Consider the following 25,765-nt stretch of genomic DNA (forward strand, 5'->3'; position numbering starts at 1 on the left):
CTTACCTCATAGCGTCGTTATTTCCCATCAGAGTAACATCGTTTAAAAGTGAAAGTGCTGTGGTAAGTGTAGTGTTGGAGGTGGAATTTCTTCACATCGTGAACCGGATTTCTATATCGGGCCTACTCCTGGAAAGGACTCCAGCAAAGATGTTCATCCTCATCAAGAGAATTTGCTTTTGTGAAATTCAAAGGTAACAAACTGGACAACGGGTGAGTCATTTGAATCTCTTGTGTAACAAGTATCTACATGCATGTAATACTGTTCTATTGCTTGGTATTATATATACCAATACTGTAGTGGATTCTGAGCTTACCGAACACGGCTGTGTTATAACCTACAATAAGTTTAGGTATATGTCTCAGATTTTCGGCAGTTATGGCCCAATTTTATTCAACTAACGGGCATTGCAAAAAGCAAGAGGACTCATCGCTTGTTTAACGCTCTCGGCATAATGTCATGCGATGTAAACGGAGTTTACTAAATAAATCGGTTTTCACCGAGTTTACTTAGTTGTATTATCCATTAATATACTACCTTCGTTTAAATACGATAAATTCGTTAGGAGCGTATCCTGAGCGAGTTATCAAATATATAAAAAATTCTGTTCTCCTAATATATATCAGGGAAGCGGATTATTTAATAGTTGCCAGTTGTCAAAACCAGATGGCGTTGCCTGTCACTCTGACGTGACACCGATCGATGACAATCAGAAATGGGATTGGAACAAGCTCCGGTCCCAACCACCTTATTCTGCGACATATATGTCTGTCTATTTATAGATAAATCTTTTTTATTTATTTGTAATAGGATAATTACTAACGTTGTTGAAATGTTATAATCGCTGGGAGCGTATCCTAAGCGAGTTAACGAATAACAATGGATAAATCTGCGTGGCAGTTTCTTTTGGCTTCTTTTGACAATTGCAGGCGAATACTCGGAAGAATTAGACACAAGGATTCGAAGACAATTTCAAAGCCTCCTGGCAGGAAAAGTGTTTCAAACACGGAATATCGGAGGTTCATTTTCTCAATCCTGGAGGAGTGAGGATAAAAGAATTGTGGATTTGCTGCTTATTCATGGTTACTGCCATCGCTGTGAACGTCATAACATTTAGCAATGGGCTCCATAGTATTTAGCAATCACGGGATCTTCTGTATGGCCTCTTCGGCAAAAGTTCTAGCCAGTCGCCTTATCTTAGTTGCCTTAAGAGGGACTCGGGCTATTACTTGACATAAGGTATGTCCAACTATTTAAAGTGCATTTATCCGTACATTAGAATTTAAAAAAGCTCGGTACTATTTTAATGCTCTCAATTGTACGGGAGGGGGGCAGTTATAAGGAGGCTGCCTCTGAGCGTATCGGAGGCAGTGGCTGATGGTTTGGGCTCCGTAGGCCCTTCCCGGTTTAATCGCGGGAATGCATCTAGCCATTTACCTCCATGCCACCAATAATCCTTTTCCAAGATTATTTGAAGCAGTTAGACCTTCGTCAACCGTACATGCATCAAAAATTGAGAAGCATGCGTTGAGTATGAAACTCTAGCACGTTTAATTATACATTAGCAATTGTCAAGTATCAGTGCATACCGGATATCGGAAGTATGGAGTGAGAACCCGCCGACGGGTAACACAAGCCCAGAACTTAGTACAAGGTGTTGTATGATTGTTAATAATTTTATTTAAATGTAACCGTATCTTCCTGTATACATGGTGTTAAGAAATACGGAGGCTGCCTATGGGTATATCGGAAACGGGTGTAGATGGTTTGGGGGCTCTGAAAACTCTTTTCGACTTAATAATGAGCATTCTCCATATCGTCTCTGGCTTTATCCAATAAGAATTTTCAAGCGGTTCGAGAAAGCAAGGATAGAAAATAGTTCGACTCACGTTCTACAACTGATAAAGCAAACCAATAGGATATGGATGGTTGAGTAATGGATAAAAAGAAGCAATGTGTCAAAACTAAATTAAAAAACTAAAATAGCGGGTTCAAGTATTATAAAAAGTCGCCAAAAGTTTCTTTGGGCTAATTTGGCATTACCCTCGTGCAAGTGAGTGCACATCCCCGCGAGTGCCGCGGCAAAAGTATTTTATAGCTGACGTACTATATAATAGATACCGTACATCCCTGTGGTGCATTCGAGTAGCCATCAGAATTGAAGCTGATGTAGTGGGAGAAATCTATAATCCATCTAGAAGAAAAGAATCCAGCTAGAAAATGCGACGGCTACTGATGTTAGTATTTGGAAAAAGAAGTAAAATTTGCATCTAGCAAGAGTAAGAAGCAGGAGAAGGAGGAAAAGAAGGCAGCTAAATAATTCAGAAGGCAAATCAAGACCAAATTAAAGCCGCCAGTTGAGCGGCTTATTACTGAAGTTGTTAGATATGACAGAATATGAAATGCGAGAATTACAGACGACAACCTTTTATTACTAAGTTGTTGGATACGACAAAGTATGATACACAATAATATTGCAAAAAGACTATCAAGAAGTTGCATTCGTTTTTTGTAATATGTAATCGTCTTCATGGGACATGAGGGCTGTGTAAAGGTAGTTACATATATACCTTGACGATATCCACGTGCGTAACGTAGATATTCCGCCGCATATTGCCATGAATTTTGCATAAACTGAACCTGGCTAGCGAGGTATACACGTAGTCACAACTCCAATATGGCGGAGGGCATGTTGGATGTCTACGACATCATTAAGTCCGGGGAAGTCGGACGTTTAAATTGAGTGCATCTGTATTTAAATCGTATATTTTGACACTGTGAAGTTGCTCCTAAAAGCGAATTTCAGAGAGTGAACTATTGTAGTTCTAAAATACAGCTAAGAAGCGATAATTGAAATATTATAAAATTAATACCTTTATATGTGAATGTATAGTAGTATCAATTACTTATAACTTTATTACACTTCGAAGAATGATATAATCATTAGTCGGCCTGAATTTTGTTGAAAAACTAATGAGCTCATAAACTCACATTTTCTAACGCATCGTATATCAAGTACAGTTTGCTTCAAAACCGTACCTAAGTAGCAGATAGGACATTCATATCATGAATTGTCGGTCTGGTTGTGGATCGGGTAAGCATTCACTGATGCTTTTGTGAAGTTGTAATACTCAAAGTATGTGATAATGAAATCAAGTCTTAAATTTTACAAATGCGTTCAAAGGTTTGACCAGTATAAGAATATATTATTGGGCTAAGTACATAATATTTTATAGAGCATTCTATTAAATACTCTAGTGTTATGAATATGTTGTACTAATGGCATCAATTACAAGGTAAAAATTAACTTGACTAACTACTTCATCATCATCATCATCAGCCTGTCCTCGTCCACTGCTGGACGTGGGCCTCTCCAATGGCGCGCCGCTGGGCTCTATCTTCGGCTCTCTGCATCCGGCCGTTGCCGCCACCTTGCGGACATCGTCACCCCATCTAGCGGGAAGACGGTCTTTAATTACGCTTGCCAAGGCGTGGTGTCCACTCTAGAACGCGTCTACTTACTATAAATTTATTATAGTTGTTAAAAAAGGAAGTATGGAGTTGGTTGCCGGTTCTATCTACGACCCGCTGTCTGAGCCGGAGATGGTTTCCAATAGATCGGACGACATTTTCATTGTCATTTCGATCCTGCTCGTACTTATAACATCATATCTCGTTTAGAAATATTTTGGTGAAACAGGTGACCTGTCGAAAATTACGCTCTAGAGACGGTGGTGTCATCCTAAGAAAAATGTTTTTCTAAGTTCTACATTAAGAAACTAGCTAGACCACCGGAAACAGGCTACAAAAGGTAACAATTTTGTTGTGTAACTTAGAGGTGAGGCTACGCAAGGGCTTCATGAATAATAATGAATACTTATATAAACAGGTTATTAAATTATTATCAAAAGAAGTGAGCACGTCTAGCTTTATTATTTAGACGGTTATGCGAGCTTCCTTTCCTACTCATGCTTATCAGCGAGTTGCGGATCATCTTTTAAAATTTGTTTGTATGCAAATTATAAGTAAATCTAATAGTTGAAGTTAGATTATTTTGGCTCAGCTTCCGGCAGAGCGATTATTAATTGAATTAAAAAATTAAGCAATTAACAATTTGCTTATAAATAAAACAATGTTACTCATGTTTTTTGTGGTTTTACAGATCAATTTATCTGAATGTATCAGAATCAGTTTATACAATCATTCTGATTTAGATCACATAGCGTCGTGCGTGGTCACCAGGAGTTATAAACACGTCTCTCACAGATGCTGTGCATCGTCACATCCCAAATAATAGTACAAGTTTTACATAACAATAAAACTTGTATTATTGTGGAGAGACGATGCACAGCATCATTTTAAGGCTCCTGGTGAGAATCTGCTATGAGGTAAGAAGCGTAGTGTCGCCTATTATACGTTCCGGCGCCCTACCACCTGAGACCACGTGACTTCCGGCGATCGCTGATTGGTCGAAGACAGCAACCGGAAGTGAAAATCATTGGATAATCAAAGGGAAGTATACAGCGCCCTCTCACAGATGCTGTGCATCGTCTCTCCACAATAATACAAGTTTTATTGTTATGTAAAACTTGTACTATTTTTTAATTTCAATATTTTCATACACATGTAATAATATTTAGCATCGAAAAGATATTTTTGGATAACAATAACCAGCTGATATTTTTTGGCGTCAATAAAGCTGTGTTAATTATTCGAGTCACGACAACAGCGTTATATGGTATCCTAATTTACATTTCATTATTCAATATACGAAAAATATATACGGAAAAATATTTACAGATATTTGTGGGTATGAATGTAAAATAAAGCTATTTGCTCAAGTGGTAGAACCAGTTTTTTTGCCGTAAAATCGCCATAGCAAAGTAGTTACGCTTGCGCAGGCGGTCTCGCTACAAGAAGTGAACTAATAATTTGTGATAAGTGATGTTGTGATGAAACTATAACCATAATTTATCAAAAATGTGGAAAACTTCTGAAGATATAGAGTCTGTTCTTTTGTAAGTAAACACCTATATTTATTTCATTATTATCCTTTTCCTTTCATAGGCAAGGTGATCCTATAATGTCGGCATTATTTGTTTTGTTAATATTTTTATGTCATTTTAGATATTATATACAACTTTTTATAAATCATTAATTATATCGAATTAATAATCAACTGAAATGTAGACGCGAAACATACATCGATACGCGGTAGGTTCTAGGTTCTTATATTTTCAGTTTTTATTTGTTCTTTGTCTCTATTTTACGTACAAAAAATAAATGAGAGCGCCAATGGAGTGAAAAGTATTTTAAACAAAATTTTAAAGTCATAAAATAATGAAATTGTGAACAAAATGTAGTCATATTGTTTAAAAATTAAGGTTATGTTATAATTTATGTGTGTAGTGATATATGAATTTATTTCCTTCCTTATTATGACCGTCCTTTATGCACTAGTAAGCAAGATATTATGCTATAAATATGAATACTTTTCCAAAAAACAAATTATACTTTTTAAGGAGATTTTGTCTGCCTACCTTGATATTTGCGGGATAGAGCGTGAAGCTGATTTTGTATAGTTATATAATTATCTACCGACGAAAACACTACGACAAGATTTCGCATTGTCCTAATTTGTAACAGTATGATAAATACTTACTTGTATTATATTTAGAATCTATTCTATTAAAGTTAAACGTAAATTAATTTGATTTAGGATTTTCAGGAGCATTTCCATAATTGGCTTTAGTGCTATTAATAAAATCTGATTTTTTTTTAAACTTTTTTTTTCAAATTTGACGACATCGAACACTCTCCGTCATTGGATTCTCTATGATATACTTATTCGACAAATTAATATAGAATGGAGACTCCAAGAAATCACATTATGGTTTTTGTATAAATAATAGGTAAAAACTTGTTACAAATTCTTAAATTTCAGAATCAAAGTTTTCACGAGTGAGGTCAGGATCGGATAGCTAGTATTACAATTTACTTACTTAAATCAATTATTAGGTTCACTGAAGGGGAACCGACACTAAAATTATACCTTTACCATATTCATATTTAGTCTGAAAGACAAAAATGTAAAAATTACAATTTTTACGATTTCTTGTGGTCGCTGGTAAAATATTCGTTGGTCTTTCATATCAAAAATCATGATTAAAATTAAATCATCATCACGCCGTATCCCGCACACAAACAGCACGTGTTAAGACACTGTTTCAAACTTTTCTTTCGACTTTTATTACGAAGCATTCCGTGTTGAGTGTCGGAACACTACTTTCATATCAGTTACTATGTATGTAATTCAAAAAAAATTCAAAATATTCTTTATTCAAATAAACTTGAATCGTCGAATGAACATATGAACAAAAAGCTACCACCGGTTCGGAAGCCAGTTCTGCTGAGAAGAGCCGGCAAGAAACTCAACAGTTGCTCTTTGCAAAATCAATGGTACAATCTATTACATTAGTTGGCAGCTAGCCTGCATTACATTCAATTGTAAATTTTTTTCATTACATTAATTTTTTTCATTTTTTTCATAGTATTCATTACATAAATTGTCTTATGAATCTAATTAAGTGTAAAGTTTAGGTATTATTAGAGGCCGTTGTAGCGCAGCGCCACAAGGGTGTGACGGTTATGGGTTCGATCCCCAATCGAAGAAGTGAAATATTTATGAAGTAAATTTTGGAAATTAAGTTTCTGTTATTGCAATAAGAAAATACATATTGGTTGGTTAAATAAGGATAAATAAATCAAAAGTAATATGATATAACAAGACAGTATAAAAATGTAATTAACATGAACATTGATTTATCTAAGCAGTTTGGTAAATTGGAGTCAAAGGCAAGCGAAAGCAATCATATTTCGATAACTTCTTATACTTACTAGTTTATTATTAGAAGATTTCGTGATATTTCTTTAATAATTGAGTAAAATTTATATTAAAAGAAAAAGAAAATCCTATAAAATTAAATAAACCTACTCAATTTGAAAAATATGATAAAGTTTAATTTTATTCGTATGTTACATAGAAGTGTTGAGCGTGCAAGACTATTTTGTGAAGAATGTTGTCGGTAAACAGCTAGCGTTATAAGAACCATATTTGTTATTATTGTGTTTTAAATTTTTTTTAAGTACGCATAGGGAACCTAATATTAAGACATTCCGTTACCGTTAAGATACTTCCGTTGTCTATTTTCCGCCGTGGAACTCAACGCCGCGCTTTTCCTCGTTACCTAAACGAGCTCGTAGATTTAAAATTTTACTAATACAATAAAAGTGCGCTATAGCGATGAGTACGTAAAGAGTAATTGATATGTTCTAAAGGTTATCGAGGGTTATGATTGCGAAGGCGTTCGTGTATCAGCAATTTTAGTGGTTTTCTTATACTCTATCAGTCTACTTGTTAGAATGGCGGCACTAGTGATTTCCGGGACACAAGTCGCTCGGTATTTTTTTTCTTAAGTTCCTTTAATACGATAAATTAGCAATATATCCATTTTTTTAATGAAAAAATATGTAATAATGAAAAATAAATGTAATATTGATAAAAAATAAAAAATGTTATATATATTCATTGTTTAATTTTTATTGGCTAAAAAATTGGTAAAATACGAAAGTGTTACTTTACTACAAACAAACTTCTAAACGTATCATCATCATCATCAACAGCCATCTCTTGTCCACTGTTGGACATAGGCCTAAACGTATGGACTAATTATTATTTCGAAAAATATATATTTTCTTTTTTCCAGCTTCACGCATATCAGGGTTGGCAGTTGGCAGAGATGCCAATCCATGATTTTTAATCAGTAAAAATCTGTTAAAATGTAGGTATCTTATGTCCAGATCAATCGAGAATGAGCTTAAGGAGGAAGTGGCTGAGATGCGCAAGCGCAGCCCCGGCTTCCAGCCGAAGCTCGCCATTGTGCAGGTGGGCGGCCGAGAGGACTCCAACGTCTACATTCGTATGAAGCTGAGGGCAGCCGAAAATATCGGCATCATCGCTGAACATATCAAGCTGCCACGTGAAATTAATCAACCTGAGGTAAATTGATAGCTAGCTGGTCAGCGTAAATCTTTTTCCTAATATTTTTTTATTTCATATTGATTCGTATTTTTAAAGAATTTAAATACTTATTGCTTTCGAATTTAAGTTAAAAAGTATAATTAACACAATTATCAATTATGACAGTTTGAGGCCAGTCGTGGTGCAAGGGGCAGTACACGCCACTAACCACTCAATTCCTTCAGAATTCTGCGGAAAGTGGGGAGCGTAGTGTCTTAACACTCGGCTCCCTCTGCCTATTCTGCTACATGGGCTTTAAGCATGAAACTGAAAAAATATGACAATTATTTTTACAATATATAGGTATTCCATATCACAAAAGGTGATCTGAAGGTTACTTCACTGGTACCTACATAACCTCCTGGGCTATCTAAATTGAGAGGTTACAATGTAAAATAGTTAATCTAAATCTTCAAGTATTTACCTAAATAAATTTTACGATGTTTGTTCGCCGCATGCGATATCGCTAGATCCTGACCTCCACCCCTGCGCCATGATATTGAAGAGTTTGTTATTCTCATGATGTAACTAAACAATATTGTTTGATAATATATTATTGTCGTAATAAGTTAATTATTATAACATTTATTTATAGATATAAATGGAAAATTTTGAATGTCGCAATATTAATGATATGCATAGATAAAAAAAGATAGGTAAAAATCAATTAGCTTCAAACTGTATCCTACCTTCTGTTAAGACTTTTCTTTTCTTTTCTTTTCTTCTTAGTATAGTATAATATATTCTTTTTGTAGCTGCTAACGAGGCTAAGCGATCTCAATGACTCGCCGCTGGTGCACGGCATCATCGTGCAGATGCCGTTGGATTCTGTGAATTCCATGGACGCGCACCTCGTGACTGATGCCGTGTCACCGCATAAAGATGTTGATGGGTATGTCTTAAGAACTTAAACATAAATTAAATAATAAATATTTATAAATATGACGGTTGTGGGTTCGAATTCCACTCTATACTTTCTTATCAATATTTTCATTTCTAACCTCTGATAACAAGGCAAAGCGCGGCGTTAAGTTCTGCCACTCAACACGTAATGCGTCGGCGCGAAAGTGGGGTACGGAGTGACTTAACACTAGGTTCCCTCTTATAAATCTCAATTTATGTAAATATATTGGGATATATTGGAAAAATAGGTATACAAAAGGACTAATTTATCTAATTTAATTTTAATCTAGCCTGAACACCAACAACGAAGGGCGTGTCGCGCTGGGTGATATGTCAGGCTTCGTACCCTGTACTCCCGCGGGCTGCGTAGAACTGATCAAGCGCACTGGTGTCACAATTTCCGGCAAAAACGCAGTAGTCCTCGGCAGGAGTAGGATTGTGGGCACTCCTGTCGCGGAACTTTTGAAATGGGAGAACGCCACCGTCACTGTGTGCCACTCAAAAACTAAGAACTTGAGTGAAATTGTACGTAAGAGTGGAAATTCAATTATTCTGTTTAATGTAAAGAAATATATTCTCTATAGGTTGGTGAATAAGATTATACAAGAAAGAATAATATAAGAAACGTGAACTACTAAGTTGTTATCATATAAATACATGTTTACAAAAAAAACTATCGATAAGACTATATTAGTAGTCTATTTGTAAAAGTAAAGTCATTAGAGCTCAGTTCCTTATGTTTCATATTCCAGACGAAGACTGCCGATATTTTAGTAGTTGCTATAGGCAAGCCCGAGCTGGTGCGAGGATCGTGGATCAAGCCAGGCGCTGTGGTCATAGATTGTGGAATAAATCCTATTCCTGGTAAGTAATTAGTTTACCCATTTATTCTATTAATAAATAACAGTTGTTTTATTTAGTTAACTGTGTAAATTTTCAAAGAAAACATCAAATTCCGATAAAATTTTGGATGAATATTCAAAATGTCGATTCAGCAGTATGACTAAAAAAGTACACCGCAGTTTCCTTACCCATCTGGTAAGGCGATACATCACTATAATGTCTAGGTTTTGGACTACCTCGTGAAAGCAAAAGGTCGTGTTTGCTGTATGCATAGAACAGTGGCGTATCTAAGGTATTTGCTGCCCGGTGCGGCTTAGGGGACTTGATGCCCTATAAAATGGTCTAAGGTCTAAAAAAAAAAAAACAAAGTGATCGTCGACTTTGATGAGTTCTAAAAAAAAACAACGTGATCGTCGACTTTGATGCCCCTTTCCTTTTGATGCCCGGTGCGACCGCACCGCTCGCAGCCCCCTAGCTACGCCACTGGCATAGAATTTTTTATATCAGCCTGAATCTCGCACAAAGCAGGGTAGGCAGAGGAAACCTGGAAACCACTCTACTACAGTGCGATTTCGTAGGAACTTGTATTCTGCCCTTTCCATAGAAAAATACCTAGTGTTAAGGCACTTCCGTTCCCCACTTTCCGCCGGAAATTCTGGAAGCATTGCGTGTTGGGTGGCGGAACCTGTCTCGTTTGTGTCGCACGTTTGTGCCCCTGAGCTACGATCGGCCTCTTTTATACATAGTACCTACTTTTATACTTAATAAAATATATTTGATAGTGTACTAATTACTTGTCGCTAATAGCAGTATGAAGATCTTAGCATATAACAATGACTGGGCCTCAATGAGTTGTTTACAAATAATTATATCACACAATCACTATAGACGGTCAGTGCAGTCATTAGGTATACTACAGTGGTTACACACTTTAGAGTAAATTAGTGTTTTTTGTGACGTCTTAGAAAGTTTAATAAAGACGATGTGATAAAAAATGCTAATTTGGAGGAATTCATAGAAAAAATCGAAATTTAAAATTCAAATATTTGGTAAATAATCTTTATCTGATACTTGTTATATGTCTATTGTTAGTTTCTACTGCGTTTTTTACTAATTTATCATGAACATAGTGTAAATTAAATATTTTAAATTTCATTCCTTGTATATATCTATCCATAATTTTATATTTAGTAAACCACAAAACGATCCTGACAATCTCATTCTTGCAAGATTCATTCATAACTAAAAAAATCGATAACAATTTCTAGATTCCACAAAAGCCAGCGGACAACGTCTGGTAGGCGACGTAGCGTACGCGGAGGCGGCGGCGGTGGCGAGCCACGTGACGCCGGTGCCGGGCGGCGTGGGCCCCATGACGGTGGCCATGCTCATGCGCAACACCGTGCTGGCGGCGCGCAGGCAGCTCGACCGCGTGTCCAGCAAGAGTTGGCCGTTGCAGGCGTTGAGATTGAATACGTTATCTCCTGTGCCTAGGTTTGGAGCATATCATTATTTGTAGGCTAGTACCGCATGTACCAGCATGTTACTTTTTATTCAGGTCAGAATAAAGGGTCAAATCCTAGTGTTATAGCTTGTTCAAAAGTCCATGTGAATAAAAGAACAAAGATAATGTGAGCACAAAGCTTAACAAAGATTTATTGCACCTATTTTAAATATAATTTTGCTTTTAGGTACTTGTTAATTCATTGAATATCATTGCTTTAGATACTTAAAAAAATATATAATAAATTAAATTAGAAACAATGTTGTTCTTATCAAATTCCAGTGACATCGTCATTGCCCGTTCTCAAAAACCAAAACATATAACACAGTTGGCGGAGGAAATCGGACTATTCCCGAACGAAGTTTCCCAATATGGTAATACCAAGGCGAAAATATCGCTGTCAGTACTCGACCGCCTGAATGGAGATCCCAGTGGAAAATATATTGTCGTTGCAGGGTCAGTATTACCTAAGTAAAAAAATATTGTTATACGACTTCTATATTGGAAATAATTTAAAGAGAGAGAGACAGACAATTCAATTTCATATAGGTACTCACCTATGTTCTACATCTGGTCCGGCCCTTTTTTAAAAAAAATAACATCTACAATTATGTAATAAAATATACTTATATAAAAAAATATTTTTCTATTAGAATTACACCGACGCCGCTAGGAGAGGGTAAAAGCACAACACTGCTTGGTCTCGTTCAAGCATTGGGTGCCCATCGCGGTCGCAATGCCTTTGCTTGCATGCGCCAACCCAGTCAAGGTCCTACTTTTGGTGTAAAGGGAGGAGCAGCTGGTGGTGGATACTCGCAGGCAAGTATTTTTTTAGGTAACATTAACTTTTCATTGTATTCCGTATGTAGGAGGGCAGGGAGAATGAGACTATTGTTAATGATAGCCATCGAATTCTGGGGGCAGCATGTTGAGTGGCGGAACTCAACGCTGTGCTTTGCCTGGACACCAGAGCGAAGAAGTGAAAATTGAAAATATTAAATACTTCATTTCCTCGAGTAGGAATCAAACCCAAAACCTATGGTGTTTACAGTTACACGCTTGTGCTTCTGCGCCACGACTGGCCTTACATTAACTATATATTCTAGATACATATTAAATATTTTAAATCTTTTACTTTCAATAGGTAATTCCCATGGAAGATTTTAATCTTCATCTCACCGGAGACATACATGCAGTAACTGCCGCCAACAATCTTTTAGCTGCCCAAATGGATGCTAGAATTTTCCACGAACTAACTCAAAAAGATGGTCCTTTATATGACCGTCTTGTGCCAAAGATTAAAGGAGTGAGAAAATTTTCCGCAATACAGTTTAGGCGGCTGAAGAGATTGGGTATTAACAAGGTCGACCCTGACGCTCTCACCCCAGAAGAGAGAGCCAAATTTGCGAGACTGAATATCGATACCAAAAATATTATGTGGAACCGAGGTAAGCAATAATAAAAGTTTTTAAAAAAATATTTTTATTTTTATATCTAGATATCTTTACAATATAATTTTATCATTGCGATATCTTTAAAATATTCATAATATATACTTAGAAAGCTAAATAAATTACTATCTTTTCAGTTGTGGATCTTAACGACAGATATTTACGTAAAATTACAATCGGTCAGTCGCCAACAGAAAAAGGTTTCACTCGTGAGACCAGTTTCGACATAGCTGTGGCTTCTGAGATCATGGCTGTGTTAGCTTTGGGCAAGGATATAGAGGATATTAAAGAGAGACTCGCCAACATGGTCGTCGCGCTTGATACAAGCGGCAACCCTGTTACCGCTGATGATCTGGTAAGTTCATAAATTAAATCTTATATATTGATTTGTTTTATCTTCATGCTTTATCCCTATGAGGGGTAATCATGCATTTTATGTGACCTGCCTCCTGTATTATCGATAATTTGTTGTGTTTACAAAAGTAGACAGAGGTATTTGGAGTATGTCCAAATATACCACTGGTTTTTTAAGTATGCGCTAAAAAATATTCAATAATGCTTTAATTGTACCATTGTACCATTGATACCATTGATTGTACCATTGATTTTGAAAAGAGCAACTGTTGAGTTTCTTGCCGGCTCTTCTTAGCAGAACTGCCTTCCGAACCGGTGGTAGCTTTTTGTTCATATGTTCATTCGACGATTCAAAAGTGCTTATTATAAGTTTATTTGAATAAAGAATATTTTGAATTTGAATTTGAATTTGATTTTTTTTTCTTTTTTTGTAGGGTGTCACTGGAGCTCTCATGGTATTATTGAAAGATGCCTTTGAACCAACTTTGATGCAAACACTGGAGGGCACACCTGTCTTAGTCCACACTGGTCCGTTCGCTAACATCGCCCACGGCTGCTCTTCTATCCTGGCTGACAAGATTGCTATGAAGCTAGCCCGGAGCGATGGCTTTGTTGCAACTGAAGCTGGCTTCGGATCTGATATAGGTATGCAATTTGTGTATGTACAGATTTATTCAAAGTAAAGCTAAATAATGTAAAATTATATTTTCAATGTTTAATTCTCTTCTTGTATGTAGGTAAATACTAGCTTGGATCTATTTTCAGGAATGGAAAAGTTCTTTGATATTAAATGCCGAGCCAGTGGTGATACTCCTCATTGCGCAGTCATTGTGAGTACAGTGCGCGCGCTCAAAATGCACGGAGGAGGACCCACGGTCAGCCCTGGACTGCCTCTGCATGACGTTTACGTTCAGGTTGATAAATTATAATCACTTTACTCTCCTACAGAATTTTCAAATGCATATTTGGTTCACAATAAAATTTTGTTTATATTCTTTTAGGAAAATTTGGAATTGTTAAGTAAAGGTTTATGCAACTTAGGCAAGCATATAAGCAACGGTAACAAATTCGGAGTTCCTGTTGTTATCGCCATCAATAGACATGGGTAATGAACTTTTACTTCAATTATATTCAATTTTAACGTTTCAAGCAGTTAAGTTGACTAAAATATTATTATTTTATTAATAGCAACGACACTGAAGCTGAACTTAACATGGTTAAAGAATATGCTTTAAAGAACGGCGCGTTCAGAGCGGTGGTATGCAACCACTGGGCGAAGGGAGGCGAGGGCGCCCTGGAGCTGGCCGACGCAGTTATAGCAGCGTGCGAAAAACCTTCCAAATTCGAATACCTATATCCATTAAACATGCCAATTCAGGATAAGATCCAAAAAATTGCCACGGAAATGTACGGCGCTGGACAAGTTGAATACTCTGATGAAGTGCTAGACAAGATCAAGGAATTCAGTAAAAAAGTAAGCAATTTAATTATATGTAAACAATACTTGTATATTAAAGCAATTCTAATATTGTGCAGGATATTGGTATCGCTTAAATCTTGTTAGTAAAAAAAATACTAAAACCTTTTAATACTACATCATTTTGATAAAGTTCTTGTAGCTCTTAAACTGCTAATCCGATTTTCATATAACATATCTAAGAAGCAACGCTATAAAAATTTTCAATAAAAAAACCGCATTCAAATCTGTTCATTCAATCTGTTAATTCAGGAGTACCGCACCAGTGCCACAAGTAACATAACACAAATGGTTTAGGGAATTAAAAAACATTTTTCTTCTTTTCTTTATAACGATGATGGCTTATATTACATAAGCAACGTATTTCTAATATTACCCTTTCTAAACTCAGGGATACGATAAACTGGCAATATGTATGGCTAAAACCTCAAACTCGTTGACCGGCGACCCCAGCGTGAAGGGTGCACCTGTCGGCTTCCCGCTGCGTGTTAACAACATCTTCGTGTCCGTTGGCGCGGGCTTCGTAGTACCGATGGTGGGAGAAATATCCAAAATGCCAGGACTTCCTACGCGCCCTAGCATTTACGATATCGATTTAGATACAGAATCTGGCGAAATACAAGGGCTGTTCTAATTTTGTTGTATATTGTTGTTTTTTATGAAATATGTAAAAATGTTTGTTATGAATTATATTTTTATTAAATAATGGAAATGAAGAACTGAAATCCTTTATTTTATTTTTAGTATTTCTTACAGCCAAAAATGTTTTTATTACACGTATTTTTAATAAAACAAAATATTTATATGAAAAATGTTTAGTTTCTTACAAATAACTTAATCTATAGTGACATTTAGGTTACCTTAAAGATAAACAAAGAATACATAAAAAAATTTAAGAAATTAAATAATTTCCAATTAGTAGGTCGAAATTCTAACATCTTTTAAAAACAAAATAAAGATGGTGTTAAAGACGATTTTGTTTTAAGATCTTTTTTTTTTAAGAGAATATAAACTTGGGGCCATTGATATTTAAAATGTTTGTCTGTTAGACAGTGCGTTTGTGCGCGCTTATCTCTGAAACGGCTTAACCGTTTTTAGTGCAGTTTTTGCTATTGTATTTTGGAAAACTTTCCTTTAAATGTAGTTATTAGTTTTATTTAAATCGGTTCATAAATAAAGAGAAATGCTTAAGAAATTGTCGCATACAATATTGGTACAAAATGTGTTGAAATGGCTGAAATTTTAGTTTGTACGGTATTTGTCTTTAAAATGATAATTTTATTATATCACGAAAGTAATTCAGATAAGAAAATAAATATTTCTAGTAAAGCCGCGACCACGTCGCTAGTTCAATATAAAAATAAATATTTTAATAACAAAAGATCGTGAAATGAGTAAACTGATGACATTAATATCACAGATACTATGGGCTATTGCGCACAGTTTTATTAAAAACAGATGACGTGGTTCAATTTCCGCCAATTTATATTCTCATAATATCTGATTGTAATCAAAAGTAATATTTATACGAGTTACTTGATGTTATTTTTTATTTTTATAGGAAATAGATATCACATTTAAATATATTTAAAACAAGTAAATTATAAATGGTAATTAAAACGTTATTTATTACGACCGACGAGTCGAAAGCGACCTGAAGTTAGTTGTAGGATGTTGCGCATATTTATTTTCAGAAATCTATCTTACTTTTTGGTTCCCGAGTGAACAATGCGCTAACTTGGGTTTTAATAACGTTTGGACAGACAGGCCCACTGACAGCTAAAAGTAGACCTAAATTCCCATGTAGGGCTATGTATTTGTGTATGAATTCAAAGTTATGCTGAACTAATGTATAAATGAGCATCAGGCATCGGCTTCCTCCACTTCGTTAACAATTTCCGTCGGCTGGAAGTCCTCGTCGTCGCTGTCGTGGGTGGCCCCGGGGTGCGCCGGGATGAAGTGTTCTGGTTCCTTCTGTGCCAATGTGCCTGGTGCGCTCCACGATTTTTTGTTCTGATAGAAAGTTGAAAATTATATTTGTATTCATGATATTATTAAAAAATATATTAACACCTTAAAATGATTCCTTAGATAATTAGTATCTTACAAGTTTTCTTGTAAGATACTAATTATCTAAGGAATCTCAGTATATGAGACTAGCGATCGCGGCTTCGCCCGCTAAGACTTTTTTTACGCTGTATCCCGCATATAGCGGGGTAGTCAGAAGGAACCTAGCGCTAACACACTACGTTCCCCACTCAATTTTCGATATGTTGAATGTTGGGACTCAACCCATTAATTTTGTGTTATTACCAGAGCGAGAAATTAAAATAATTTAAATCCCACAGCGGGAACCAAATCCACAACCGTTGCGTTTACAGACAGAAACTGCCCTATGACACCACGACAGCCCCAAATTCTAAGGTACTATAACTATGTAAGGGGCCTCAGAATAAGCTATTATTATCTATCTTAGGTACGTACTTCAATAGAAGCTTGGTACCTATCCAAGGAACCTAAATCTAATTTACCAACCTGGTCCCGCCCAGCGCGCTCGACGATGTCCACGTACATGTCGTACACGAAGCGTGCCATGTGTGGCATGTCGCGCGCGCGCAGTAGCAGCTCATCCGGCACTATAGCGGAGCTACCTCTCTGTGCCGGGTAGCGCTCGCCCGGCACCAGCTCCAGCTCTAGAGAGCGCTCGGTTAGCTGTTGTGAAAAAAAAAATGAATGAATGAATGTTGAGAAAAATTAAAAAATATTTAGGTACTTTAGCTTAACGCTAAAAGAATGTATATAGCAGGGTAGGCATAGGGAACATATTGTTAAGTAGGACCAATTTTTGAAATAGTATCGCTCTACTACAGCCAAGAAATAAAAATAATTGAGTCCCCAGGTGGCATACACACAACCGTAGCGTTCAGTAAGACGATTTTATATAATATTATGTTATATGACATTGCGAATATGACAAATGAAAATTCAAAACATCCAAAGCTGTCCTAGCCTTCATCCTTAATTTCATATTTTTTCACTGAACGAATCATTGTGTTGCAACCTGCGTTGCTGCTTCAGCCAGACCAAAATCATATAAAAAGTATTTTCATTAAAAACAGTTTTATGTAGAAATCAAAAACTTATTTACAAAATATAAATGAAAATATCTTTGACACTAGGTCAATCAATTTTGGTCGCGTTTACGTGCGGCAAAACAAAGTGTCATTTTTTTCCTTAACATGCAAAACTACTTACATTAACATGTAAAGTAAGTAATATAACAATTCTACTATAAGGTTTTTTTTATTTTCTATAATGTACATTGCACGCATGGCATACTCATTACATACGTGTTTTTGATTTGTGATACGATTTCCGAATACATACATATAGAATCTGCAAGTCTTCTACGAGTATATCGATTTCTTACTTATCTTAACTGATTCTTTAAAAATACCACGTAACATTAATTTATTTATAGAATCGCCACTTAAATATTTTCTTTAAAATATTTACAGCTTCACGCTGTATCCCGTACACAGCAGTGTAGGCAGGAGGAGGAGGAGGAGGCAACCTAATGTTAAGACACTCCGTTCCCCACTTTTTGCCGAATTCTGGAGGCATTGCACTTCCTCGATTGTGGATCGAATCCACAACCGTCGCGTTACAGTCACACCATTGTGCCGCAGCACCACTACGGCACATATTCAGAATATAATCCCATAAAATGAACTTAAAAAACAACGTTATCTGATCACATCATAAAATATTCATGGTCAATTTTGTATGTAAATGTTTAATTTAATTTTGTTATAATTTATTTATTTTCCACGAAAATAAATTAATTGAACACTTAAATTATAACAGCCTATTAAACATAAATCAGCTATTTATTAACATTTGCCAGATGTTGTGAATCATAGTGTTTGCCCAAATGTTTATTAAAATATTAATAAATGATCGACTTACTAGTGGCTTCGTCCACTTGAACTACTCAATTATTTATTTACTAATGTGAATTACATTCGTGTTCTAATAATATTATTATTTTAAAGATATACATACAATTCAATAAAATATTTTTGCATGTAGCAATGTTGTCGAACAATTTTTTTTAAATTTATGAACTAAATTGGAATAAAAAACACATGAAATTATGAGAATAGTTGGCCAACATACAATAGTGAAAACTGCATTTAATCGGTTCGTCGTTTCTGTGACTAGCGTGCACAAACGCACAGACAAACAAAAGTCTTAAAATTACTGTTTTGGTTTCTACCTGTTTCTAGAGATTTGTTGCGGTTTTATTATATGTATAGATAGATAACATATAAAAAAGTTTCATTTCTCAAGTAGCTTAACGTCCAAAAGTTGATACCTCTCAAACGAGATATATTAATTAAATTTAATTTAAGTAACTCCCAAACTCTGACTAGTTCTAGTCTTTGTATTACTACTATATTAATATTTTACATCGTGACAACCACTTCCAAAATGAAAAAAAAAAACAATTACCTGATTAAACGTAGGTTGCAATTCAAAGCAGTTTCTAAACAGATTGGCTCTCGCGAATATATAAAGGCCAAGTCTCGCCCTCGACGCGGCCACTATGAGGCGGCGCAGGTCGCGCACGTGGCCCACGGCCTTGGTGCGCACCAGGGACACCAGGGCTATGTCGTTTTGTTGACCTTGGTACTTGTCCACTGTGGCCACCTGTTTGATAAATAAATAAAAAAGTAAGTTATTAACAAAAAATACACTAGAATATTTAATTCCAATTATCAGGTTCCAAACTGTATAGGTAGAGGGAACCTAGTGTTAAGATACTCCGTATCTCATTTTTTTCTTAATTTCTCGTGTCACTGCAAGTTGTGTGACCGAATTCAATGCTTTGATTTGTTACCAGAGTGAAGAGCGAACTAAATAATTCAGTCCCCCTAGCGGGAATCAAACCCACAGAAACACATTGCGCCAATGCGCTATACTACATAGGTGGAACTTGTAAAATGTAGTAATAAAAATCACAATAGAATTGTTTTTTATTAAGCAAATTTATTCAACATCGTTAATTTTGTAATAAGTAGAAAACGTATAAAAATTTTAACGTAGCGGTATTTGAACCCGCGCTTCTTATAATGCGTCCAAGTCCCCTGACCACTAAGCCATAAAAATGAATTAAACATTTTTAATGTATTAATACTCTAAAGTCAACATAGAACCACGTTCTCTGTAAAAAAATATAAAAAGTTTCGGTAAAAAAAGCGCTAATGGATTATTTCAACTGACTGATCTAATATTTGGAAATAGCTATAAATAATATCGTCAAGATTTTGTAATCTTGACGATATTATTTATAGCATAGCGAAACGTGATAGAAACTAAAACCGATTTTAAAACCTTTTCAAAGAGTGTTTCCAAACTAATGAAATAAATATTTTTTTTTTAGTAGCAAGAACGTTCAAATTTCTTGTGTTTTTCGAAAAAACATTTTTTCCTACGTCAGGAATAACACTAAAACAGTTAAAAAATATATAATATAATTATTAAAAAAAAAACAATTTACCTTGTGTGGGTACCCAATGAGTGGGTTGCCAGCGCAACGTTTAGCGATTACGTCACGGATCAAATGTTTCTGTCCGTTGTACGTCGTTAGTATCGAGATCTTTTCCGCGGGCCACCCTATGAGGCGCATGTACATGAACACCGCTACTACGTATTCGGCTTCAGCTAAATTCTGTTGATAGTGAAAAATAATAATTAAAGAGTGAAAAATACATAGAATAATACAAAAAAAATAATAAATAACATGAAATGTGTTAAATAGTAAATAAATATTTAGAATAGTTTTAATTTTTTGTTGCCGAGATAGTTTTGCTATGTCAGCAGCTACTAAGCTTCCAAATTCCAATAATTATATATGTACATATACTTATAGAAATTTACATGACCATCTCACCTGATAGAAGTAAGGACTGGGTTCAGTCTCACCAGCCCCATTGAAATCATCAACGTTGATCAATTGGAAATCGTATCTAAGACCGGCGTTGGCCGCGCGGTACTCGGGTTGAGAGCACACGTGCGACAAGTCACCCAAATTACGATATCTCCAACGATATAAGTTGCAAATGCTAAAAAGATAAACGGAATTATATTTTTTTTATAGCTAGGTATGTGCATTACAGCGTCGATTATCCGAACTAATACGAGTTTTTTCAGCGTCATTATCCATTGAGTATATTATTATGTTTTGTTACACGACTTTATTTTTATTTTCATAATCATAATTTCTAGTATTAAATAGGCATGCAAGTTGTGGGTTAGACTGTGTCATTCAAGAAATTGAAATGCCTCAAAATTCGCCAGAAAAAAGGGGAACGGAGTGTTTTAACACTAAATCCTCTCTGCCTAGTCTGCTGAGTGCTTCACAGCGTAAAGCTAAAAAAATAAATGTATGACTAAATAAAAACCGGTTATTCCAATTCCCATGTCCCCGAATTAGTTGAGATAATTGACGTTCTATTGTGTTAATTTAAATATGGCGTTCGAGGAATGTGAATTAATGCATGTCACGTTATTTTATTTTAGTAACAATAGCTCCTTCTTCTTACTCGATTACATAACAAAAGAAGCGTGACGTCACGAAGACGAAAGAAGCGTATTGTCATAACAAAACAATATCTAACTTCTATATAAACATTCGCATTTAAATTATTAAACGGAATTGGTAATAAATATTTTTATTTGGCAAACATTTATTCTTTTACAGCAGAAAAATATACAAATTTATGTATTTCTAAAATCTATGGAGCTATAGAATGGCGCATGTAATTTATTTCTATTGTACTAAATTAGTATTAAAAAGATTTTTCGATTTAAAAGTTTTATCCGATAAATACCATAACATTTATTTCAAGGCCTTCCAATTCGATTTTCAGAACATCATTTATTACGGTTACTAGGGTATATATGTATATTTTTAAATATATACTCACATAATAAAATAAAATTTAGTCTACATAGTAAAAAAACTCTTGTTTGCACAACTGCTCCTAGTTAGGAGAATCGAATACACACTCTACAGACTGACAGCCAGACAGTCACCACACCAGCAGACCAACAAATATAAAATATCCTTTATATTTGAATAATCATAAATAAATATATATTTAAATTTATAGATAAGTTAATAATACATGTAAATTAGTTGATGTCATATGAATTCTGATATCATGATCATTTTTGGATTTGACACACACGTAAGTAATATTCGCTTATCTACGCCTACATTTATAGATATAGCCCTAGTAATCGATGGTTGTATCGAGCGATTACAATTTACAACTAGACTAGTATTCGATTACAATTTACAACTAGAGACAATGAATTCATTTATTCATTTTTCTTTATTCTAGCAAAAAAATCGCAGCGTTAAATACTTTCTTTTTTGTATATATTTTTTAACACTAATTTAATAATCAACTTTGACAACAAGTTTTATAAGAAAATAAAATTTGTATCACCGAATGCATTCATAATGCTTCTTCGTTCAGATATCATACATAAAAATATGAAGAAAAGACTGAATGAAGAAAGAACTTCTGTTTGTTAGAGAGACAAAGGTAACATTCATATTGTTATGTGTTATTGTACTATTGTCCTTGCAAAATAGAATAATCATGATAAGAAAATGGTTGACACTTTTAATGTCACAAATGCAATGTTCCCTTTGTTAAAAGTATTCTCTAACAAAATAATCTCAACAACGGTTGTTTTTTTTATTTTTTAAATTATATACCTATTTAGCAAGAAAAAGGTTAATCAAATTAATGAATTTACTGTTGCATTGAATTTAGCTGTAATTTTTAAATATTTGATCAAGATTTAAATTTGTTATGTTTAATTTATGATACTAAGTTACTATGGCTGTATATATATGTGACTCATCTCTTGACAAGATAAGATGCGGTTAAGATTTCCGAACAAAGGAAGAAACAATAAACTAATGAGTGATTAAGACACAAAGAAATGTATGTAAATATGTGAAAAAAAAATGTAAACGATCAAATAAAATAAGCATAATATTCCATGGCATCATCACAGTTGAATGACATCTAATATATAGAACGGGAGGTGTGGGTTCGATACCCACGCACAAAGAAATTTCTTCGCTCTTTTAAGACGAGTAAAAAATAAAAATTAAACTCACGTAGGTCTTGCACGCCCCTGTGCATCTAATTCCACATAAGGCACTCCAAGTCTGACCATCCTGGTGAAAAGACTTTGCTCCATATTGCAATACTTCTGGAAGGCCATGTTCTTTACCACCGGCGGTAGCTGATGATGATCTCCTATCATTATCCAACGTTTTAACCGAGATCTGCCATCTTGAGGGTTTTGAAGCAAAAGTGGAATAAAAGTCTCAATTTCCAGGATTTGGGCCGATTCTTCCATTAGTATGTTGTCGTATTTGAAACCTGTATAGATTATTTTGTTACATGAAATTCAAAATATTAATTAATTCGCAGAAAATGCTAAGTTTATTTTTTTGTTAATTACGATGTAAGTCTACAAGTCGTCTGTACAAGAAACTAGTTTTAAAATAAGACCAATTTATTCTTATTATAATTGTAAAAGAAACAAAGTTTTATATAAAACAGTAGACTAACTATCCCATGATAGTTTGAATTTGAGAAAGATTTTTATATTTATAATTATTATAATACACTTATAGAGTATGGATAAGAAATAAAAATGTCTGAAATATAGGGTAGGGAACGGAGTGTCTTAACACTAGGTTCCCTATGCAATATGCGCGAGGCAGCATGAAGCTACATAAAATAGGATTTATACATACCCATTTCAACAAGTTCAGAACGTTTTAGAGCTGCGTGAGTACACGTCATTGCGATGATCTTGGCTTCCTTCACCAGTAGATACTTGGATCGGTCTAGACCAGACCTCAATAGCTCGAAGGCTCTGAATTCTTCTAGTTCTTCGAAAATGTGGTCTATGTACCTAAAATATATATTTAAGTTTTCAGATCATGAGATCAGACGGGAAAACATTTTTGTATATTTTTTAAAATATACTTCTATATGTTTAGGATGATATGATTCTATAAACCATATAAATGCAAATAAACTTTAGATTACTTCACAAAATATTAAGTTTTGATAGATTATTATATATTAGTATTGCATTTTTTGAATTAACTGGTGAACATATAATACATTTACCTGTAACAGCTCTTTGCAATTTCCATGTCCTGTTCATAAGATTTTCCAGGGAACAGCGGTTTCGGGGCATCGTCGAAGAATTCGTGGAACGGAAACTCCTTACTAATTGTTTCTATAGACTTGGACTGCCACATATAAAAAAAATGATTAGAATAAAACAAATATATTTAACTTGCTGACTAAATTGGGTGCTACATATAGTGGTAGGTGGGCAGAACTTTATGTCACATACTCTTCTCCACTGTCCTTCCCAATTCGAGACAATACTAGATGAGTGGCCAGAATTCAAGGTATCATTTTAATTTTCCAGAGTATGATATAAAATATTCATAGTCCAGAAATGGAATCGAATCCACAATTATGTTTCGTTCTACGAGTATATATTCTTAGTTTAATTGTGTTTTCAAGAAACATAAAACTAAATATAAACTCTATAGAGTGAATTCCTACGTATGTGCGTAACGACTTTTCATATACTTAATCCAAAAATAGAAGAAGTAAATACATAAATTTAACAGTTGTTTATTGTTTTATTTCTCAACGTTTCTGAAGATAGGAAATGAGAATCTAGTATAGCCCCGTGTCCCACTATTCGTTTTTAGTGTAACTCAACGCCATGCATTACAAGCGAGGAACGGAAAATAATTTTAATATATCCCTGAGTAAAGTTAGAATCACAACCATAGCGTTTGCAGTGAAAAAACAGAGTGCATACACCAACAAGTGATTGTATAAGTTAAGACACATTAAGTACGGCGACGAGTCGTGGGTGCTCTGAAGTTGACTTTTGCGCATTGTTCTCTCGGGATACCTCTCGTAAATCAAGAGTAACAAACATTTACCGCTACTCAACATGCAATGACTTCAGAATTCGGCGAAAAATAGGAAACCGCCTATATTAACACTAGGCTTCCTCTACCTACCCGGCCACACGTGGAATGAAGCTGAGGAAAGAAGGAAGGAAACATTTTAAAATTAAATCTGAACAAGCCATTTAAAGCCAACTTCAGGACAACTACGGTTTGTTGGCCGTACCTATATCCTTACCTCATCCTTTTCACATATCCTCGTGAAAGTCCGCCATCTCGGCCTCACGTGGTAGACGTGGAAGTGATGCGCCAGTTCGCAGGTGGCGCCCGCGTCACCTCCCACCGCGAGGGTACGCTGGAGTCGTGACACGTGGTCTAGTAGCTCCAATCTCTTTGATAGCACGTAGTTTACTCGCCCATATCTAACAATAATTAGGTATAGGGTTAATGTAAGTTGTCATAGAAAAAAATTGGTTTCAGTTCATCTGTCAACCCAAATCTTAGATGAAATGTAATTTCTTATAATGCGTGGATGACATAAATGTGATAGTATAATAAATAGAAAAACTACACAAAAACAGATGCAAATTGTGATCTTTTAAATATTTTTTTTATTTAAATGACTTCATTTACACAAAACGTAAAAAAAAATATTTACTTTTTTAAATTTTCTCGAGTAATTACGCGTTACTCGAGTAAATTTTATCTATATCTAGGTATAGTTGGTATGTATGGGTTATCATTGCAACCTTTAGATGTATGCAGTTCATTTCGTATCTAAAAATAGCTTTATTTATTATCTATGTACTTAAATTTTATTAAAAATCAATGTAATGTTTACATCGATAATAAGTAAATATTCTCCTAGTTATCTATATATATGAACAAACCTCGAAAAATCTTTGTCCGTCTGTAAAGATTCCTCTCCGTGCCCAAGACGTAGGAGATGTCGTTCGTCCACGTCCAACTCAGCCACTTTCTCGAACAGTTGGTTAAGTGCCTGATTACTATGAGTGACGACCAGTGTACGCTGCCACGGGAAATTGTGATACAGGTTCGATATTATTTGCACTGCTACGTCGGTTTTACCTAATTTGAAAATATAATT

The 25,765-nt window shown here is 35.0% G+C and overlaps 2 protein-coding genes across 3 annotated transcripts in view; one reads left to right on the plus strand and one right to left on the minus strand.

Annotated features, from left to right (window-relative positions):
• The first annotated feature begins 4,857 nt into the window (after positions 1-4,857).
• Positions 4,858-15,337, plus strand: pug (pug C-1-tetrahydrofolate synthase, cytoplasmic). Of its 2 annotated transcripts, none has more exons than XM_085189577.1 (15): positions 4,858-5,018; positions 7,861-8,059; positions 8,836-8,972; positions 9,274-9,508; positions 9,736-9,847; positions 11,095-11,320; positions 11,613-11,786; positions 11,984-12,149; positions 12,475-12,778; positions 12,919-13,136; positions 13,570-13,780; positions 13,901-14,049; positions 14,137-14,240; positions 14,324-14,609; positions 15,004-15,337. In XM_085189577.1, exons 1-15 carry the CDS (start codon positions 4,981-4,983, stop codon positions 15,244-15,246), a joined length of 2,802 nt encoding a protein of 933 aa, XP_085045703.1. In that variant the 5' UTR covers positions 4,858-4,980; the 3' UTR covers positions 15,247-15,337. The 2 variants fall into 2 exon arrangements, with proteins under 2 accessions (XP_085045703.1, XP_085045704.1); XM_085189578.1 differs by lacking the exon at positions 4,858-5,018 and adding an exon at positions 7,305-7,460.
• LOC146536774 (RNA helicase aquarius) overlaps positions 15,324-25,765 on the minus strand; it is a 55,247-nt gene continuing 44,805 nt past the window's right edge. Inside the window, exons 18-27 of the mRNA XM_085189575.1 lie at positions 25,548-25,746; positions 24,896-25,079; positions 23,849-23,973; positions 23,467-23,627; positions 22,819-23,086; positions 20,569-20,740; positions 20,176-20,346; positions 19,128-19,325; positions 17,148-17,324; positions 15,324-16,625 (exon numbers count right to left, since the gene is read on the minus strand). Coding sequence (XP_085045701.1) covers positions 16,476-16,625; positions 17,148-17,324; positions 19,128-19,325; positions 20,176-20,346; positions 20,569-20,740; positions 22,819-23,086; positions 23,467-23,627; positions 23,849-23,973; positions 24,896-25,079; positions 25,548-25,746 — 1,805 coding nt within the window. The 3' untranslated portion in view covers positions 15,324-16,475. The remainder of the gene's footprint in view (positions 16,626-17,147; positions 17,325-19,127; positions 19,326-20,175; positions 20,347-20,568; positions 20,741-22,818; positions 23,087-23,466; positions 23,628-23,848; positions 23,974-24,895; positions 25,080-25,547; positions 25,747-25,765) is intronic.

The sequence above is a fragment of the Heliconius melpomene genome, chromosome 8, assembly GCF_056956725.1.
Source record: "Heliconius melpomene rosina isolate 202511_hmr_F chromosome 8, ASM5695672v1, whole genome shotgun sequence".
NCBI lineage: Eukaryota > Metazoa > Arthropoda > Insecta > Lepidoptera > Nymphalidae > Heliconius > Heliconius melpomene.

Bases quoted from the DNA above. Each gene is read 5' to 3' on its own strand.
- pug (XM_085189577.1), top strand. From the start codon at position 4,981: ATGTGGAAAACTTCTGAAGATATAGAGTCTGTTCTTTT. The intron at 11,787-11,983 runs GTCAGTATTACC...TTTTTCTATTAG, and splicing joins AAATATATTGTCGTTGCAGG to AATTACACCGACGCCGCTAG. The intron at 14,241-14,323 runs GTAATGAACTTT...TTTTATTAATAG, and splicing joins ATCGCCATCAATAGACATGG to CAACGACACTGAAGCTGAAC.